We start from the raw sequence: 16032 nt of genomic DNA on the forward strand, positions 1-16032 counted from the left end.
TACAAGATACCCAGAGGGCTGATTCTGTTGCTCACTGATTTAAACCTTTTCTGGCAAAAATTCACACCAACAGCTAAAAAAGTACACCAGAAAAAAAACAATGTCAAAATAGACAGCTCTATTACCCATTGCCCAGATCTCAAACTATAACTTTATTTTGTTTACAAACTTTTACAGATACTTCTGTTTTTACACACCTATTCTGACTAGATTATACCAAAACCATATAAATGAAATACAGCAACGAGCAACTTAAATGCAACATTTTATGTCATCAAAACAAAATTTGTTTCAACATGTTTGGCAACTTCAGAATGCTTTGGATTTGGAAAATAAATTTTAGAAACCAAGCTAGAAGATATACAAAATGCTTCACCATCAGATAACACTAGCATTATGTTCTGGAACAAGCAGAGAAAAGATCTAATGTATTTGTACATAGTTTTGATCTAAAAACAATGGAGAAAAGGGCATTTAGTCCTGCATGGGGCCAGTTTCTACTTCTTGTCCACAAATCATTCAGGGCAAAAAAAGACAATTAGATTATTAATTGTTATCTTAACTTGTGGAGCAAATCTTCACTGTACCTCTTATAAAGTAATAGGATGGTACTGGTTCGTTAGATGCAAAAAACAGCAGCAGATTATTAAATAATTTAACACTGAATAGATGTTAATAACAATATTCTAGCATTTATTATCCAATTAAATGTTCTATGATTATGGAAAAAAAACTCAAAAGCAATAGCAGGTAAAGCAGCCTATACTACAGAATGCATACAGAAGTTCGGATAGAGGCCAAAGAATTTAATCTGTTCCTGTTGTTTTGCAGAATTTTGGAGCATAAAATGCCAGGTGTGACTATGGAGTAACAACCCAACAATCTCTTCTTTTTTCTCCAGCCTGTGCTATACTCAGCATACTTAGTGTTCAAATTTACTCTAAATTAAACCTCACCCAAAACAAATGATCGTGTGTTCTTCATCTGTTTGCTCTCAACCTGTAATAAGGGACTATCTTTGGACACCAAGGAAAAAATCTGTGGTAGCAAATGGACTGCTCTTTCATTTTCCTTTTTCAAAAAGAAAAGGAATAGATGGGTTTAATACTATGAAGTGTGTTATGATAACAAATGTGACATTTCTACGGGTATACCAGGATCCCAGTGGTCTTCATAGTTGAATTCAACAGGGATAAAGGAAAAACACAATTTTGTTTAATAGCGTGCTAGTAAATCATTATACCAAAAGCATGAGGAGGTACCAGAATAAATAAAACAAAGTGCATTTTATAAATTATCTACACATAATAAAACCAGAGTCTTCACTTACAAATTCCCACCTTTAAGAGACCACTAGGTATATTCAGGAGAGCCCTTAGCTTGAAAACAGTCCAACTACACTTTTCATTTCTATGCCTTAGTTTTTTTTTTTTTCTCATACATTCGTTTTCCACCGTCTCCTCCATCCTTACCATAAGCCCAACAAATAGAAAGAAAAACTGGCTTGAATACAGTGATTGAAAGAAAATGTGATAATGTTGTAGAATATCTAACATATGTTTTCTAAGAAACATCTAAAATCTGAAATCTCCATTTTCCATTTCCATTCAACACTCTATTGAGTAGGTCACAGATGTTGCATTCCTTATGCCACCACTGCAGAGTTTAAACTAACTGTTCTTCACTGACAGCGACAAGACAAAAAGAGGTTCCTTCTTCTCTGAGAGCAAAGAAGACTGGCTATTTTTCTATTTTCTTACAGGAATATATTAATTTAGTGAAATTTGAATGCGCTACTGAACTCAATCAATTTGAAAAAAAAATTGTCTCCAGGCATGTCAGATTGAGAACAGAATTCTGCTCTGTTGTCTAGAACAGACAGGTCATGCTAGAACAGAGCTGAATCTGCTTCCTTCCTATCCCAGGAGATGCTCTGCCCATCAGATTTGTGGCTGTCCTTGGATGACCATTCATCTCGTTTTATTCATGAAAACATTCAAAACACCTCAGTTTTATGTCAGTGTGGAGAAAGACCAACAGCAGAAACCATAAACAAAATCTTCTATTATTGACAGCTGTAATGAGAAAGCCATAATTCATACCACCCTTTTGTAAATTAGACAAACACATTGTTGTGGTTTAACCCGGCTGGCAGCTAAACACCACACAGCCGTTCGCTCACCCTCCCCCCTCCCTCTCTGGGATGGGGGAGAGAAACGGGAAAGTGAAGCCTGTGAGTTGAGATAAAAACAGTTTATTAAGATAGAAAATAATAATGATAATAATAATAATATGTACAAACAAGTGATGCACAATGCAATTGCTCACCACCCGCTGACCGATGCCCAGCCCAACCCCGAGCAGCCGGCCCCCCCACCCCGGCTAGCCACCCCTATATATTGTTCATCATGACCCCAGATGGTATGGAATACCCCTTTGGCCAGTTTGGGTCAGCTGTCCTGGGTCTGTCCCCTCCCAGCTCTTGCTGCACCCCCAGCCTGCCCACTGGCAGGACAGTGAGAAGCTGAAAAGTCCTTGGCTTAGTGTAAGCAGTGCTCTGCAGCAATTAAAACATCAGCATGTTATCAGCACTCTTCTCATCCCAATCCAAAACATAGCACCCTACCAGCTACTAGGAGGAAAAATAACTGTCCTAACTGAAACCAGGACACACATTCATAGAACAATGTACACAGAAAGGCCCAAAACTGCACTTGTCACTTCACCCTTTTTTCAGTACATGCACTAACCAGCCTTCTGCTGCAATGGAAACAGAAGTCAATGAGGTTTAATGGCTGGAAAAATACAATATTGCAGTTACAAATGCCATCCAAATTGCTACTAAAAACTCCCACAAAAGTTGCAAGAAAAATACAAAGAAATCATTACAGACATTGGAGTTTTGAACAGCCCTAAGGATAAGACTGAATGGAGAGTTTCTGATTTACTTACCAATTTGTGTGTGAGCTGGAGGGTAATAAGAGGAGATCCTGACAGGTTGTGGGACAGCTTGGGTGGAGGATCTACTTTTATGGAGATGAGATAGCTGGTTGCTGAGATCATATAGCCTTTGTAGGCAGCAGCTTCAGCAATCCTTGGGAAGAAAAAATATATTTAGGAAGTAGAAAAAACATTTTTTAGTTCATGCCAGTATTGGCCTCTTTCAACCTGGCCTGAGAAATGTTGTTCCTGCCTGATGTACCTGTTAGAATAATTTCACAGTGGTAAGTTATCACAGCTCCCAATTTCCTAACAAATTGTCTAGAGCAAAGGCCCTTGTGAGCAGTGTAAGACAAAGTTTATTCCCAGAGCTGCCTCCAAGAACTCACCCTTATAACCACAACAAAGGGAACACAGCACGTCCTTTTTCCATTCAGGTCAATGAATTGCTGAGCAAGATCCAGCCCCAAAAGATCCTATTACATGACTAGAAGAAACAGCTACAAATTATAGGCAACAACTTTAGCCATTAAGAGACTTAATATCATAAAAATTCCTTCATCCTACTCCTTTCTTGCAAAGGTTAACAAGCCTTGCTGAAAAGTGCCTTGGATCATTAGAGAGAATCCTATGAAGCAAGGAGTCTAAAAATAAACCTAACTAAGGAAAGAAGCCTTCAAGCAAAGAGAAAAAGTGCCTAGGTATTCAGACAATCTAATTAAACATATGTATTAGTAAGATGCATATATTTGCATTGTATGCAATGCATATATACATATGTCATGTATATATTTAGAAATCCTTTAAAGTTTTACTTTGAAGAATTGCTTCTGTCCAGTTATAAAGTTTGTTAAAGCGTAGCTCAGGTCACAATAGAAACAGAGGGAAACATGACTAAACATCCGATAGTCTCTGTGATATTTTTTCTAGGCTAAATTAATTTTGCCATACATAATAACACTTATTTCTGCTTTCAGATAAAACTTATGACTTTGGCATTTCTGCACATTTAGGAATAAATGAGATCTATTTGGCTGTAGAGAAAAATTTTTTACACTATCTATAAAAAACTGCAGGTGTAAAACATTTTCTGTCATCCGTCTCTTTGGTAGTGAATGTTTTTTGCTATGAGAAATGACAGACACAGTGAATTAACCATCAGTGTGGGTACCTAAACACAGCACACCACTGAATAAAAAAAAAAAAAAAAAAAATCACAGTAGAAACCATCTTACATCTGCTACCTGTTTGCAGTGCTTTCTTGTTTTCCTTGGGGGAAGGAGAGTAGGGGGAGGGATCATGTTTTAAGATATTAAAATAACTTCATTCAGTTCCTCAGCAAGATCAAATAAAGCAGAACTCATTTATTACAACCCCAAGCACCAGTCATTACTTCTGACCAGGAAAAAACATCAGTATCAGGCAATACTTCTGCTCCCAGGAACCAGAATGTGAATTGCATTTGCTACTCTGATATGAAAAGTTTGTTTATAGAAGGATGTGAAATGTTAAGACTACTATCCAATATTTTGATATTTTTCTTTCACAGATGAACAGGATGGACATTTTTTCCTCTCCTGTTACCTGCCATTTTAATGTTACAGACTAATTGAATTTTGAAAACTACACAAAAAACTTCAGCACAAGCAAGTTTCTGTGTTTCATGTTTGCACATGCCAGCTTTTCTTTGTTGTAGCACAGTCTCAATACTGGGCCTGGGTGTTAGATGGCAGCTGGTCTATCATCTCATTACCTCCATTGGGATTACTACAGAGTTACACAAACTGTATACAAATGGAAGCAGAACAGGGCTCAAAACCCATTTTTTCTTCCTTTTTTAAAAATTTCTTTTATAAGGAATCAAAACTGACTTCCCTCTTAGAAACAGCAGTTTTTATAGTCTGAAGTAGAAGTCATGGCTCTACAGCATAAAAGTTCCAAGAACTTTGTTTTATCTTTACCCCACACATGCAAGAGAGAAAAAATAATAATAATTAAAAAAAAAAAAAAAGCACCACCACACACCACAAACCACAAACAACACTCTAGAAGAAAATGAACAGGCTTCAAATTACATGTGTTCAAGTATCCCAGTGCTAGAAGGAAGCTAAAAGGAAATCAGAAAATCTTCAAAACAAATTACTCTGAAAAAGCATTTTTATTCTAGTAAAATGTAAGCAAGGAAGATATAATAGGACAGTACAAAAATAAAATCAAGCAGGAGGGAACTTGATACTTATTTTTAAAACATTATTTGGATACCTGGGGTTTGATTCCACAAAGGAAAAGTGCTAAGCTAGCATTCCCTGCATTGTTGGTTTTTAGATCACTTTTTGGGCAGATCTGCATTTAGAATTTTATAGACATTATTCTGTAGTGCAATATAAACTGCAAACAGTTCAAGTAATTATAGAAATACAGCTGTTTCTTCTCTAACAACTTTGTGTTTTTCTTTAACATTGCAGCAGGGACAGAGTCTTTATTCTTGGAAATGTGTGTTAAAAATACATGTGATTCAGTGAAACTTGTATAGGTCTCCAGGTCATCCTATTCCATAAAATTCACAGACCATGCACAAAGATGACGTAACTATTTCACTACAACAGAACCCCAGTGGCTTTATACTCTATGACGATGCATTAGAATGAGAAGTTTTGACATGTAGGGTCTTAACTCATGTTGCGTTCATCTTTGCTAAACTCTGACCTAAGTCAAGACCATATTAAATTTCCGTCTCTAAGGGGTTGAGAGGATAGCTAATTATCTTAATAAATTGCACTCTGAGCCTCCTGATGAAAAACCTAATCTGTCATAAATTATTGCCTGTTTCTTCATGTCAGTAAGAAATATTGTGTAGTAATGACAAAAGTTTCTTTACAGCCGCCTGCTAAGTGCCCTTTTTTTGAGAGAGAGCAGAGAAAACAGTTCAACTTGCTATTCGATTTTAAAATGCTATTTAGTAGTAGTTGTGCCATTATCTCAGTGTGACTAATCTGGTCATAAAGCAGGAATTCCCTGAAGTTCACAAATGATTTTTCATGACCTTCTGTGGAGCTGTGTGTAAAGAAAGGAAGGTAATCTCTGAAGTACATGACAGCTGAGATGCTGCATCTTGCCTTCTGCTGTCAGACGTAATATGATGAAAAGCCATGGAACAGAAAAGACTGAGACAAAGTGTAACCTAATCTACATACTTCAGTGTCGATCAAATAAGAACATGAAGTCATACTAGCTTAAAAGTAAAGTGTAATGATTTACACGAATGGCAGTTCTAAATTCCCTGGGGAACTGTCCAGCTAAGAGGTATATGGGTCTCCATTTACTTTATCTTATCTGCTAACGATTTCCTTGGTGCCACATATAAAACAAAAGGTCTTTTAAGCGTTGCCTGGTCTCCTGTCGTAAAATTATCTTACAGGTTCAGATTTTATCTGCAGAGGGATGTTATGTTTTCTTGTTTCATCAAAGTGCAAACTTTATGTGTGTCAGGAGAAAAGATGTAATTTGCCTTTTATAAAACAGATTAAAGTTATGAAATTCTAATACCAGATCTGATGAAAGGGAAAAGGAGACAAGGAAAGACAAACGTGTCGCCATGAGAATCTCTTTTACTACAGCATAAAACAAAACATCTAACATAAGGTTTAATCTCTCTCTAGTTAATGACTACATGTCCTCAATACTACAGAATAAGGATTATGGTTCATAATTTACTTACAGTTGATAATGACATAACTGCTATAAAGGTATATTACTAACGTAATAAACAAGTTGTTACAGCATTGGGAGATCTGAGATACTTACTTTGTATCCGTAGGGTTGATATTATGAAAGAAATAGTGCATGTTATGGTAAAACAGGCCAACAATGGTAATCCAAGCTGTGAAAAGGAAACAGGGGTTATTCCTTAGAGCAATTATTGTAAGCAAGAGAAACTTCTCTCCTAGACCTGAAATTCTGTGTCAATTAAGAGCCTTGACTTCTGTAAACTTCAACATCTTTGCTTTAGCTGAATTCCAATTATTCTTTTAAATAAATGAAAAAGTTTGAACAACTTGCAGTGCAGCACAGGAGACATCAAGATAGAAGGATGCCTGCCCTATGCAACTGTACTTCCAGAGTAAGTTGTTAAAGTAATCAATCATTATTTATAACGCTCCCACATGTCATTAGAAACGGCTGCATGACGTACCAGAGTCAACATCTCGAAGCTACAGTAATCTCATGGCTACTTAACCACTATCTATATTGGCTGGCAATTTACAAAACTGAAACACAGGCAACCAGTTTCCGCTTCGGCTGCCTGCTTGCTGTCTTTATTCCAAGTATTTATGGGTTCTCCGGCATCTAAGTGAAGAGACAGATGTGTATTTTATAAGTGTCAGCCACACAGATGTCCTTTGTTATCCCTTTTGCTGGGTTCCAAGTATTTATAATGTCAACTCTGAGGTGGAATAATGAATGTTTAAGTTAGTTCATTTGGGCAGTGTTGCAGTGTGGCCTGAAGGTCAAACATGTTCAGAAGTGAGTTTTAGAGATTTAACCCTTTTTCCAGCTAAGAGGCTGGATCATTTTGGGATGTCAGCCATGATAATGTGCCGAAGAAAATAAAATAAGCATGGTAATAAGGAAAAGAAAAAAGTTATCACATGCTATTTTTAGCATTACATAGTGGTTTGCAATTATAGTTATTCAAGCTTCAGAGCACTTCCAGTGAAGTCTCCAACTAGAGCCCCCTGCCAGTGCAAAGAAACAAAGCTGTCATCACAAAGCATGTAGATAGTTCAGTAATTATTGGAGTATTTCCAACTGCAGGCTATCTGCAGCTAACTTTCCTCTATATGAAACTTTCTTCAACAGAAGTGACTGAGGAAAGGTCTCTGAGTGTGTGAATTATGTGGATTGTAGTCCATATAGTTTTATGTGGGTTAGGCCTCATATTCAAAGATCTGAGAATCCAGGTAGATATCTTTAAAAACAGGTTCCTTCAATAATCTAAAATAATTGACTTTGAGATTTTAAAATCTTGACTAAAGCTTCTGTTTTTTTCCAACTTTTGAGATAAGAGAAAATTTTAGCTTAGGCTTGGATACTGTTGCTTAAACCTATTATTTTATGGTTTAATTTTATAAAACATTTTAAGACTGAGTTTTCGTGGAGGTAGAAGTAATGCCTGATCTGATACCACAGAATTTCTTTGAAATGACCAGTTTGGATCACTAGATATAATTTATTTAATGATGGCTTCTCCAGTGTTAAAAGATGCCAGCATTAAATGTCTGCAGTATCTGTAGTCTAGGTGTATTATTCAAGCTGAATTAAAGTAATACCAACTAATATTTAAGTAATATGAAGAACTCTACCACACTAATCATTTATTAATATGACAGAAGAATTGCTGCTGTTTTAGAGCCAGTATGATCAATAGCAATCAAATCCACTATTTAGAAAAGTAAGGCAAACCAAAAACTGTTTTCATGAAAAACTGTTTTTCAATGTCCTGCTTACATGCTTCTGCTCCTTCCTTTAAATTTTTCCTTACCTTTTTCTTGAAAAGCTTCACTGGGAATGGAAATATAACTCTGTCCTCGAGATGGAAAGCGGTAACGGGACAAATTCAGAGTCTGAGGATGCATTCTAGCCAAGGTGTAATCTGTGTGATAACCCAAACAAAAATATGATAAAATCAATAGCATTTACAACTTACTTGACTATGTAACAGTGCTTTTCCAATAGCTATTACAAGTCATGACTTTAAAACTCTTTTTTTTTTTTTTTGCAAAAAATAGAATAAATTCCCTGAGTACAAAACTGCCTTTTCTACCCAACTTCTTTATGAAGGGAAAGGCTGTACACAGTGTTAGTATACCATGGATCACTTCAACCATGCTCAAATACTGAGCTTGACAGAACAAGAAAAACACACTTTGCCACTGACATTTGAAGGCATTATTTCAGACCTCCAGTGCAATGTTTGAGAATGCCAATGTCCAAGAGAGTTTAGGAAGCATGCATCCAGTGATTAATGGTACTGGTGACTGTTCAAATTATTTGCCCCCTTGCTCAGATCTCAATGAAGCAGGGCAGAATGCCAGAACAGTTCAATTACCTTTGCTACCTGTAGCATCCTAAAAGATCAAATTATAGCGCTAGGATGATAAACAGTAGTAACAGAAAAAAATATCCTGAAAGGTTTAAACATTTGTAGTATCTTGTTTCCAAATTAAAGTTTTGTAGTATCCATATATCTGCAAGTTTGAAGCACTGTGTAAGAGCTCTAGGCACAACTTTAATTGCCTACTAGAATAGTCTGTGCTCTACTGTGCCTTTAATATAGTTTTCTTGGATTAATTTGACAGAATTCATATGATAATCCCTTCCTCAAATAACCTCAAGAAAGTTCAAGTACAGTCAGAGCTGATTATATCTGGACTTTCTGCAACTGAAATGTTTTTTTTTTATTCAAAAGAAAAAGAAAATACTTTGATTTCTTCTTTCACATTAGCAAAGAAGGGGCTGCATGCACAGAAGTGTTTACAACACACACAGATAGTCCAGAGAGAGAGGGAGAACATTGCTGCTAAATCCTACCTGCCACAGATGATGTGCCCTCAACAGTTAGAGGTGATGTGTTCTCTTCCAGATTGCGTGTCATATGCACCATCACACTGTCAATAGTTTGAATTAAACTTCCAAATATGTGAGCAGTCTGAGGGAAGAAGAAAGAGAAGGCTCTACAACAGAAGAAAGTGTGTTTCATAGCACAAAATGCCAAGGTGCCAATGCTAAATTCCTGTGTGACTCATCGTTTGACTGCTCAAAATCAAATGTGACTTCTCTATAACCTTTTCCACATGTAGTGGATTAAATGTTACATAAATTGATGCCATCAGAGCCTGATCTTATAAAATACTATGTTTTATAGAGTGTCTCCAAAGGACTCTCTGCTCCGTTCAGCATTTGGCATTCAATTATATTCAGGACTGAGCAAAACGATGTCAAGAACTGAACAATTATTTTGGCGATATATAAAGACTTGTATCAGACGCTCATCGAAACATAATCTTACATACATTGATAGCCACAATTTTCTTTCATCTTTATAAAAACATTCCCTAATATAAAGCTGTATTTAAAGTGTTTATATGTCCCATCGAAAACAATCCTCAACACTAAAACTTGATGCATAAAATCTCAGAATGAATGCGTGTTTCAATGAAGAAACCTATTTGATTTGAGATCTACTCATACAAGAGATGACCAAGGATTTTAGGCTAAGAACTTAAATCCATTAGACATCTATGAGATATAAGATTTTTAGGATTCAATAAGACCCTAATTTACATTAGTAGCCAGTCTTCTTCTCTTGTATTAAAAGATTTCTTTTACAAAACTTGAGATTCAAATAAAATTCTCAGAAAATTCCTGGATTCTTCATGCAAGTAGTTTTTCGCACTCAAAGTTGGGCAGATGGCTAGAAGAAAAAGATCACTGATACAAGTTGTTTTTCCCTATATCAGTTGTAACCTCTCTCAAAGTTTTACTTCTCTAATCTAGGTAAGCACCACTACATATTTCATGTGTATTGAAAAAAGTCCACCTACAAAACAAATATACAGTTATGAAAGTTCAGTGCTAAAAGCCTATATTTAGGTCAGGATAGACTATTGACAATATCTGTTATTTTATAAATGCAGTTTTAGGTTATTTTATTCATGATATGTGGTAACAGGAGCAGACACAGTTCCCCTACTGTAGCCCTGAAAAACACATTATAAAAGAAAACATAATTGTTTTGTCTGTGGATCTTTACTTCAAATATGAAAATGACATACAAGCAAATAAGTCATACTGCCAGCTATAGCAGAAAGAATAATAGAGGTAACCAATTTCATTACTGTCTACGTGAAGTCATGCACCTGAATTAACCTACAAATCAAGCCCATTTGTCTTACCTCAGGTATTTCGAGCCAGTTGGGCAACAGCAGAAAGTCTTCAATGGCTTTTAAAAATGCCTACAAAGATTAAAGAATAAAATAATATAACTTTGTTTTGCTTCAGTTACATCTTCTGGTAGGCATGCAAGGGACGTCTCTGCTAGGATTTCCATAGGTTCATTTTAAGATGACGAATCCATATTCATTCAAGTCACAGAGTCACCCCGTACTGCCAATGTTCTCATCATGTTTTGAATGGTGATATTTTAAATTAATAGTTTATTTATTAAAAGTAACATCGCTGTGAAACTCCTGAAGTTCAATCATTACTCTACAGCTGCAGTGACAACACTACATCTTAGAGGAAAGATAATTTGTTCTCCTAGTTTATCTAAACTCATATGACATTACTACCTCTTCATCTAAGATTAGATATTTCATTTAGATATTTCATTAGATAAATCTGGGCCCTGTTCTGTTTTATTATTATGTGCTTAACTTTTGCACAGAGAGGTTATTTTTGAGGTCAAGATCGGTCATGGTGGGCACTGTTTATCATGCCCAGCATAATACAGTCTCTTCCCTAAACAGTCTTGCTGAAAAAAGGAAAGGAGACATTGAAAATGAAAAATAAAATTAAAAATAAATAAATAAATAAAAGAAAAATCCACATTTCTGCTTAAACATCTCTGCTCTGTTCAAACATCTTAAAACCCATCAGGAAGTATCTCTTTCCAGGCCACATCATCACTCCAAAATTACCCCCAAAAAGTAGGCACTGGGAAGGGAGGGAAAGCAGGAGGACTGGAACTGCTGAACAGAGCAGAGTTATACCAGAATGCTAAGTAAGATTTGTCAGAAGTAACACATTATAAGAGTGTCAGTAATCAGACAGTTTATTGCATATCACTTAAATCAAATTTTCTTGTGCTATGAGGCATGTGACAACCCGTAAAGAGATAACTGTACAGAAAATAGCATGCGTGCTCCGTGCTTGTCTTTCAGGGAATTAGCTGCAGACAATACAAAGCCTAACCATCAATCAGACAAGTGACAGAGTCTGTATGTATGATCAGGACTCTTGTGTTTTTTTCCCAAAATAGCTTTGCTAAAGATAATCATGTCCTGTTTTTCTGTCTGCACATCACTTTCATGGCACACAAAGCAGCAGATAGCATGAATGAACAACCAAATGGCAACTGAAATGATGTGGGAAACAGGTACAATATATGACAGGATGATGTTCCATTTTCAAATTAGAGCCCACATAAAATTTTCAGTGAAACAAAGAAAACAATGTATTAGAGCTTTTTAGAATAGTTTTTGCTCTGTAATAAAATGTGATCCACAAAATCCAAGCCTTAGTTTGCAAATGCTAAGCCTTTAACACAAACTATCAAATGCTGCCCATGTATTTTTCAGAAGCATTTACTTATAATTTTTTGTCAGAATAAATAATCCTTGTCACCCTGGTATTACCCACAGGCTTAAAGCAACAATCACTGGTGAGGCCAGAGCTGAATACTGTAATAATAGCTTTCTAGCCTGCTGAAATCAGGGAATTAGCTGTCCATCGTTTTACAGAAGGCCAACTTTATGTTATCAGAAAGTGACTCCCTTGTCTGCAGTTCAGACTGCAGAAAATGCTTTTTCTTTACTCCTTTTTTTTCTTTTCTTTTTTCTTTTTTTTTTCTTTTTTTTTTCTTTTTTTTTTTTTCTTTTCTGTTGTTAGGGAGAGAATGGAGAGGGAGAGAGGAGGGGTGGTGGGCTGGTATTAGCCTCAACAAATAACATTCCCTGAGGTAAACTTTAGACCTTATCTTGCCATGAACCAGTTTTCAGATTTGTGATATGACTACACAGAAGTCCTGGCTGTGACTGGATCCCTGGTGCAAAAATAGCCATTATCTGAAAAAAGCTGAAGATACCTACACAACAAAGAGGCCTTCTCCCATAGCTTTCCACTTCCAGTACAGAACTGGCAGAGAGGGACATGTGCCTCTGCCCTGCTATTTCAGAGCCCAGCAAGAGTGATGCATGACTTTTCAAAAGGAGGACAGGCACAACTTACCCTCTGCTTGCTAACTACAGGAAAAATAAAAGCTTTTAAATAAAAAAATAAAAGTTGGGCAGACAGCAGTAACTGATAATATTTTAACCTTCCAGTACAAGATCTGCAATATTAAGTTGGAAGCACAAGACTGTGATGCAGCCACATCTAGAATGCTCTCGGAATCAAAGGCATGGTTTGCCATTAGTTTAACCATGTCTCCACTTTGCTTCTCTCACTACTTGGATTACGGTGTCTTTATGCCTTGTGCCTGACAAGGGACTGTCATACTCAGCTGCATTTTGAATCATCAGGGCTGTGCAGAGAGATGTTGATTTTTTTTCCCCCATAATTATATATTATTAATTGAATACACTTACAGTTGAAAGAAAAATATATCAGAAATTATTTTCTCCTTCTATGTTTTCTGCTTAACTAGTAATTTTAATGTGCAGTCATAGTTACAAATATTTATAAGAATTAAATATTATGTAAGGTCCTCAAGAACTAATTTATTTTAGTGACTTTTGAACCTTTTCTTTGGTTGAAGCTTGCTGTTTGCTTCTCCCTAAATAGCCACTGCCTTTTTCATATTTATTTTCTGCAATCAGCAAAAACTTTCAAAGTTGCATTCTATGTTCTAGTTCCTGGAGAAATTTCAGTGTTATCTGGCTCTACAGACAGATTTAGAAGTTTACCTCTGTCAGGCTTAGAGCAGTATTTTCTGACAGGGATTTGTTGGGCAAGCTGAAAGACACATTTTCCAGGTAGTCCAGCATGGTGTTGGGGGAGCGGAAGTTCCCTCTCTCCTTGGTCAGATTAGTTATGATGGGATGGTAGGCATTTGTAGGCAGCTGAGGGAGAGAGATAAAACCATCAGAACTTATTCCAAACAGCAGACATTATTTATGGTGTTAGCCCAAAAGGGAGCTAAACCCGTGTTTTAGTTCTCCTGGAATCACTACCATTTCAGAGCAGCACAACCTCAAGACTTAACAAAAGCATTTCTCTGGCCATAAAGCCTAAGCGGAACAGTTCACTTCCCAACCCGTAACATAAAGCCCCGTATCACTGGGCATGAAGGGTTTTTCTTTACTGTTTCTGTATTGTTGCTTTTTGTTTGTTTTCCTGTAGTCTGAGGCATAGCAAACTGCTGTGATTACATACAGGAGGCTAAGTAAACTAAGGGAAAAAGGAGAGCACATGAACAGATAGCCAGGAGAGTCAGAATATACATGCACAGCTTCATTTGTTCATTAGCAACTCAGGTCCTATCTGATATGGTTTCTGTGAACAAGAAAAAAACTAATAGAAATCTGACATTTCAGATAGCAAGAAAGTGAAAATACCCTGGAACAGCTAATTGCATGTAGTCTGACTACAGCTAATTGTATAGAGACTGCATATGAAAAATAAGTTTTGTTTAAATAATTTTCATTAAGCACATTGTAAAGAAATGGAAACTAGCTTTGTTACTGTGGAGGGCAATTTCTTCTAATTTTTAGAGGAAATAAGAAAAGTTATCTAAACTTTTTTGAATCTCCTGTTTCTTCAGAACTCACTGAAATACTTCAGAAGTTTCTACATTTCTTTTAGTACAGAAATTATTTTTATTTAACAGTGAATTCCCATTATCTGTCCTGTAATTAAGAACAGTTCTCCCATATTCCAACAGTGGCTGCAAATGCTAACAATGCATTTTAGTACTCAAGTACTAAAATAAGTGCCATTAATGAAAACAGTAAAATGGAGAGGATTTGTAATTCTGTAATATATGACAAATTCTAATACTATAGAAAACAGTTACGTGACTGTCCTACCAAAGGTTTTGCAGTAGTTGTCATCATAGACCATGGAAGTGTTGAAGAAAGCAAAACTTGCACACCTAGGGAAAATACATACAGAAATGAGTTTAAAAATGTGTGTGTATGTATGTGTATATATTCCCACTGCAGTTTCAAGCAGTTCTAACTTATAGCATTATATTTGCTGTTCTGTGCAGTTTACTTATTTATAGTACTAGAGCTACATAGTCTTGTTTAAACAATTTCATGTACTGTTTCTCTCATCATTTTTATATCCACATCTTTATACAGATAAGAATGTAATTTAGTCTAATTCTTAAATGCTTATTAAAATTAAATCTTTCTTTGCAAACAGGAAGTTTCAAGTGTTTTATCTCAATTTTAAAAAAAAAAAAAAAAAAAGATTAAAATTTTGTCATCAATCTTCCTTCTCTAGTTCCTCTTCCACCACTAAGGCAAAGTATTTAGGGGGAAAAAAATCCAGAAAATTTGCTATGTCTTAGCAGGATTAAATAGCAATCTGTAGGCACTTCTGACAAGTTCATATATCCCCTTGCTATATTATGTGTATATCATAAATTCTTTAGAAAAGGGACTAGGAAGACTCAGACATCAGAAAAAAAACGAGACTCAAGTGTCAGCTGTGGTGCCCAGAAAAATGCTAATTTCTCTAAATAATTATTTATATCTTGAATATAAAGTTCTTGAATATCAAACAAGATCATGCACATACAGACAAGATCAGAAAGACTTTTCTGCATAAAAAAAAAAAAATCTGTGAGAAAAACTGAAAGCCAGATATTTCTATCTCTTTCATGAAAACAGAGGTATCAGTCAAATAAAAGAACAAGAGTGGTAAAAATGGTGGCATATTAAACCTAATGTGGCATTTTAGTTTTCCACAAAAGAAATTAAAAAATTATAAGGGTCAAGGAGTCAAAACAGCCTTCAGCAGTAGTAGAAGAATATTGTGGATAACATCTCTATTAAGTGTTTTTAAGCTGATCTGAAGCCACAGCAAGGTTGCTGTTAATCAGATGGGCTTAACTGATGAATATCCCCTTAGCACCCATTAGCATTATACCCACTGAAAATTACCATATAAGCATGTCATAAATGATTTGTTGAGACAGAAAGAATAAACTCCTTTTGGGATGGTTTCCAGCTACTCCATTTTAAAAATATTGATTCTTTTCTGTGCAAGGGGATTTATCGGTCAATTGTGATAGAGAAATAAAATTTTCTTCTAATCTATGTCTTCCCAAGAATTTATGTTTGCCCAGGAGTATGGTATTTCAGC

The 16032-nt window shown here is 35.9% G+C and overlaps 1 protein-coding gene across 3 annotated transcripts in view; it reads right to left on the reverse strand.

Moving 5' to 3' along the window:
• ADGRD1 (adhesion G protein-coupled receptor D1) overlaps positions 1–16032 on the reverse strand; it is a 160093-nt gene that overhangs the window by 122590 nt on the left and 21471 nt on the right. For all 3 annotated transcript variants that reach the window (XM_035340879.1, XM_035340881.1, XM_035340880.1), the window contains 7 exons: positions 14748–14812; positions 13626–13781; positions 10896–10955; positions 9532–9649; positions 8483–8593; positions 6745–6820; positions 2953–3094 (listed from right to left, as the gene is read on the reverse strand). In XM_035340879.1, the coding sequence (XP_035196770.1) occupies positions 2953–3094; positions 6745–6820; positions 8483–8593; positions 9532–9649; positions 10896–10955; positions 13626–13781; positions 14748–14812 (728 nt within the window). The remainder of the gene's footprint in view (positions 1–2952; positions 3095–6744; positions 6821–8482; positions 8594–9531; positions 9650–10895; positions 10956–13625; positions 13782–14747; positions 14813–16032) is intronic.

The sequence above is a fragment of the Oxyura jamaicensis genome, chromosome 15 (genome assembly GCF_011077185.1).
Source record: "Oxyura jamaicensis isolate SHBP4307 breed ruddy duck chromosome 15, BPBGC_Ojam_1.0, whole genome shotgun sequence".
Taxonomy (NCBI): domain Eukaryota; kingdom Metazoa; phylum Chordata; class Aves; order Anseriformes; family Anatidae; genus Oxyura; species Oxyura jamaicensis.